This window comes from Pelophylax lessonae (assembly GCF_965119305.1).
Source record: "Pelophylax lessonae genome assembly, chromosome: 11".
Lineage (NCBI taxonomy): Eukaryota > Metazoa > Chordata > Amphibia > Anura > Ranidae > Pelophylax > Pelophylax lessonae.
In genome coordinates this window covers 152,984,152-152,989,151 of record NC_138778.1, presented here as the reverse complement: position 1 = coordinate 152,989,151, position 5,000 = coordinate 152,984,152, and the positions used below count along the sequence as shown (strand labels likewise).

General features: G+C 36.2%; 2 protein-coding genes across 6 annotated transcripts in view; both read left to right on the top strand.

The window, feature by feature from the left end:
* The window catches only part of HOXB4 (homeobox B4), a 3,150-nt gene extending 2,137 nt beyond the window's left edge, over window positions 1-1,013 (top strand). Inside the window, exon 2 of the mRNA XM_082272927.1 lies at window positions 681-1,013. Within this exon, the coding sequence (XP_082129053.1) occupies window positions 681-994 (314 nt within the window). The 3' untranslated portion in view covers window positions 995-1,013. The remainder of the gene's footprint in view (window positions 1-680) is intronic.
* The window catches only part of HOXB3 (homeobox B3), a 90,702-nt gene that overhangs the window by 35,444 nt on the left and 50,258 nt on the right, over window positions 1-5,000 (top strand). For 4 of the 5 annotated variants that reach the window (XM_082272552.1, XM_082272547.1, XM_082272549.1 and 1 more), the window contains exon 2: window positions 3,760-3,954. The gene's annotated coding sequence lies outside the window, so the exon portion shown is untranslated. Of the gene's footprint in view, window positions 1-1,716; window positions 1,786-3,759; window positions 3,955-5,000 lie in introns of those variants that run through there. The other variant, XM_082272550.1, reaches the window with a different exon arrangement.

Genomic DNA, 5,000 nt, shown 5'->3' with positions numbered 1-5,000 from the left:
TAGGCGGTGCTTTTGTATTATTCATGGCTTGGATGGGGGTAAGCAAACACTCTACAGAACAACATTTTTTTTATTACTCATAATTATTAAATAAAAGGACATCCATATTGTATTGTAGATGTTAAATAGTTCATACATAGCCCTTATATAATACATAGAAGGAATAGGGGACTGGGTTTAGGCAGTGCTTTTGTATTATTCATGGCTTGGATGGGGGTAAGCAAACACTTTACTGAACATTTGTTTTTATTACCCATAATTATTAAATAAAAGGACATCCATATTGTATTGTAGATGTTAAATAGTTCATACATAGCCCTTATATAACACATAGAAGGAATAGGGGACAGGGCTTAGGCAGTGCTTTTGTATTATTCATGGATTGGGGGAGGGGGTGGGTAAACACTCCACATGAGGACAGTTTTTTTTTTTAATTTGTTTTTTTTTTTTAATTCATGATTAATACCTAAAATAATATCCTTATCCTCCTGTAACTTTAAAGAAAAAAAAAAGTTCATAGCTCTCATGCAACAACTAGGAGGCTGGGTTGTGTGATATTCTAGCTTAGGGGGGTAGGCAAACCCCTCAGTCCTTTTTGTTTTATATTCATGATTATGGACTGTAATGGCCATCCATATCCTCCTGTAACAGAACTTGTATTGTGTCTGATTTTCTTACAGTCAATGCCTCTTATTCTGGGGGAGAATCCAAGCGCTCCCGCACAGCCTACACCAGACAGCAAGTCCTGGAGCTGGAGAAGGAGTTTCACTACAATCGCTATCTGACCCGCAGGCGCAGAGTCGAGATTGCGCACACTTTGCGCCTGTCTGAGCGTCAGATCAAGATCTGGTTTCAAAACAGGAGGATGAAGTGGAAAAAAGACCACAAGCTTCCAAATACGAAAATAAGGTCCAACCCAACGTCGAGTCACCAAGGGCCTGGGGGACCCCAGAATCAAGGCAAGGGGTCCCCAATAGTCCTGCAGCCTCAATAGAAAACTAGACATTTTTTTTATTTATATCAAAGAAGAACTGTGCTTGGGGGGGGGGGGGGGGAGGCAGCTTTGGCTTTGTTCCTTGCCTCATTCAGGAGCCTGTAGATAGATTTCAGATTTGGAGAAGATAGATCTATGTTTCATCTTTAATCACGCCAAACTCTGGCCCATTTGTCATGTTTACACTGCGGTACAAAGGATGAACCTCGCTTGACAGAACCGACGCTCATATTAATAAATGAGGCTCATTGTCCTGGCAGAACTGTATTTTCTCTGCCTTTGTTGCTACAGCAGGACGTCCAGTGTCGGTTCTGACATCTACACACACATAAAAAAAAAAGAAGGAAAAAAACATGTCCTATGTACATAGTCAGGACTGGTGGTGACTTGAAAGTCCTTCTTGTGTAGATATTATTGTTCTACAATTGCTAGTATATTTCACCCCCATCCTTAGCACCCTGTAGGGGACTGTAAACATCTCCAGACCTTCACCTAGAACAGATTGTGACATGGCAAGATGGGGTGAAGCCTTTATAATCTCCAGCTGATATGTCAGTCTACTCTATATATATATGTATATAAAAAATGTAAAGACCAAGCAAACAAAGAGCAGGAGACCTCTGAACACAAATTCTGGACTTTTTGTTGTGGGATCTGCCTTCTTTTTTTTTTTTTTTTGCTTCTTGTAAATATTATATAAATAAATATTTTTTTTTTCTCAAGTGGATGTGTGTTTATGTATGATTGCCAACTCACCTCCATTTAGGGAGAGTCTGCAGGCGATTCTATCTGTAAGTAGTGTTTATCTTATGTATTATTTGTTACACTGCTACATAATGGCTGACACTATCCTTCTACAAATAACACTTCACTGAAACTGAAAGTTTATTTTGGCTAGTTAGATTGTTGCTAAAATGATATTACTTTAACCCTAACTAGTTGGGAGGTTGCTAAAATGATATTACTTTAACCCTAACTAGTTGGGCTGTTGCTAAAAGGATATTACTTTAACCCTAACTAGTTGGGAGGTTGCTAAAATGATATTATTTTAAGCCTACCTAGTTGGGCTGTTGCTAAAATGATATTACTTTAACCCTAACTAGTTGGGAGGTTGCTAAAATTATATTATTTTAAGCTTACCTAATTAGGTTGTTGCTAAAATGATATTACTTTAACCCTAACTGGTTGGGAGGTTGCTAAAATTATATTACTTTAAGCCAACTAGTTGGGCTGTTGCTAAAATGATATTACTTTAACACTAATTTAACCCTAACTAGTTGGGAGGTTGCTAAAATGATATTTTTTTAAGCTTACCTAATTATGCTATTGCTAAAATGATATTACTTTAACCCTAACTAGTTGGGCTGTTGCTAAAATGATATTACTTTAACCCTAGCTAGTTGGGCTGTTGCTAAAATTATATTACTTTAACTCTAACTAGTTGGGAGGCTGCTAAATTTATATTATTTTAAGCCTAGCTAGCTGGGCTGTTGCTAAAATAATATTTATTTAACCCTGACTAGTTGGAAGGTTGTTAAATTATATTAATTTAAGCCTAGATAGCTTAGCTTTTTTTTTTTTTTTTTTAATGGTATTACTTTAAACCTAGCAAGTTGGGTTGTTGCTAAAATGATATTACCTTAAGCCTAGCTAGTTGGGAGGTTGCTAGAATGATATTAATTTAACCCTAACTAGCTGGACTGTTGCTAAAATGATAATACTTTAAGCCTAGCTAGTTGGGATGTTGCTAAAATATTACTTTAACCCTAACTAGTTGGGAGGTTGCTAAAATGATATTACTTTAAGCCTAACTAGTTGGGATGTTGCTAAAATATTACTTTAACTCTAACTAGTTGTGAGGTTGCTAGTAAGATATTACTTTAACCCTAACTGGTTGGGAGGTTGCTAAAATTATATTACTTTAAGCCTAGCTGGTTGGGCTATGGCTAAAATAATATTACTTAAAGCCAAGGCTATTGCTAAAATACTTCTGGTTATGGTGTTGCTGAAATTTTATTAACAGGCTAAAAAGTGTAAAAATATCTGCATTTAATGAGTTGTTTGATTTCTTTTTTTTTTTGCACAGATGTTTCTCAGTGTTTCCAGTTTTTTTTCTCCCTTTTTTTCGTGTGTTTTTTATATTACAAAGGAGCTTGGCCACTGCAATAGCTCAAACCCTGACAAGCAAATAGATAATCAAGAAGACAAATGGCTTCTTTTGTGAGACACGGCCTTGTATTAATTTTCATTTTCTCTCTCTTACCGAATTTCAACTCTGAACTAAATATGATTTTTATAATTCCTTTTTTATTTGCCACTTTTTATGGTTGCTTTAAGTTTACATTTTACATTTGTGATCCACTTGGATTACTCGCTTAATAAATGTAACAGATAAATATTAGACAGGTGGGTAGTAGGTGACAAATGTAAAGCATAGGTCAAGTAATCGCAGAAATGTTTTTACGTATTTAAATATTTTTAATTTGTTCGGTTAAATATGCTCATTAACGTCCTTGGCAATATTCTGAATTAAAAGTCTACATCTGCAGCTCTTCTCCCCATTTGCTCCTTTTTTTTTTTTTGTTTCGTGAGAAAGAAATAAAAGATGGTCTTTTTTTTCAGGAACAGAATGGGCAATTCTGAATGTAAAGTTCACAACCATTATTTGTAGACACAGTCCTAAGAAAAATGTGAAAATTATGCAGAAAAATCATTAATCACTCGTTAAAAAAAAATACTTACCCCATGTCTTTGTTATTCAACAGAAGATCTGCGCGGACCTTATGTTGGGAGGAAAAAAAAAAAAAAAAGGAGAAAGGGGTTTCTTGGATCCTCCAGAGAAAGTCTGAATTAGAGCATCTAGTTCTTTTTTTTTCTCCCCTTCTGTCGACTTCGGAAAAGTTCTACAAACATGGCTAGGAAATTGGAAGCCTTGAGACCAGGATCCGGTATCGCTCAAGGTAACACAGCCCTGTCAAGCTGACTAACATTTATTGCTTTATTACCTCCTGTCACATTTGTGTTTCAAACAAACAAAAAAAACTCCCTTTGAAGTCTTTAATGTATCAGGACAAATCCAAGAAAGCTGCTTATCTGGTGTGCTATTTTATTTATTTTTTTATTTTTTATTTATTTATTTTCTTATGTTGTTGTTGCTTTTTATGCTATTGTTATGCTACAGAGGATACAGTAAGCACCGCATGTCCCCTTTTTTTGAGTAACCATTTCTAGGATACCTTAGATATAATATTAATGTTTTATGCACACAGCTAATTGGCTTGTACAGTAAAAAAAAGTAGGGCATTGTCATCTATTGCACCCTTTCTACTCTTGGTTCAAATCATTTGTTCCAGCAGAAATGTTGCTTATTTTTGGGGTGATCATAGCCTGTTTTGGGGTCAAGTAAATATGTGCATGGGTTTAAAAAAAAAAAAAGAAAGGCAAGGAATGCAGGAAGGAATGAGCAGTGAGTTCATCTGCAGGGCAAGACAGTGTAATGAGCAGAGAATGACCCAGGAAACCCCATGACCTCCAAGAGGTCGGACAAAGCTGTGTTTAACATCTCCTACACAGAGCAAACCACAAAACTCCAAGATTTTCACAAAGTTCAGAGCTGCAGATGTAAAGGTGAATGCATTGTGCGTGAATCTGGCTGCAGGCCCCTACATCCCATGTGTAGGTATTATTAATATCTTACATACCCCCCAAAAAAAAACGCCAGCATAGGCTGTCACGTGCCCTAGGGTGAGCACTCCACCTACTACTTTGTTCTTTCTTTTTTCAAAGGTAGATAGCAATCTTATCCTTCTGTTAGTTTGGGTGTGCACAAGTGTGTGCGTGGGTTCTATACACAAGTACATACCATGCACAGTACACAGCATATATGAGGATGATTTACTAAATCACTTGGAAATCTTACTTAATAAATAGTGTGAATTTTCATTTTAATTAACAAATCAGGTAGAAAGAAAAGTCCTGCTTACTTTGAATATCCAATCATGAGCAG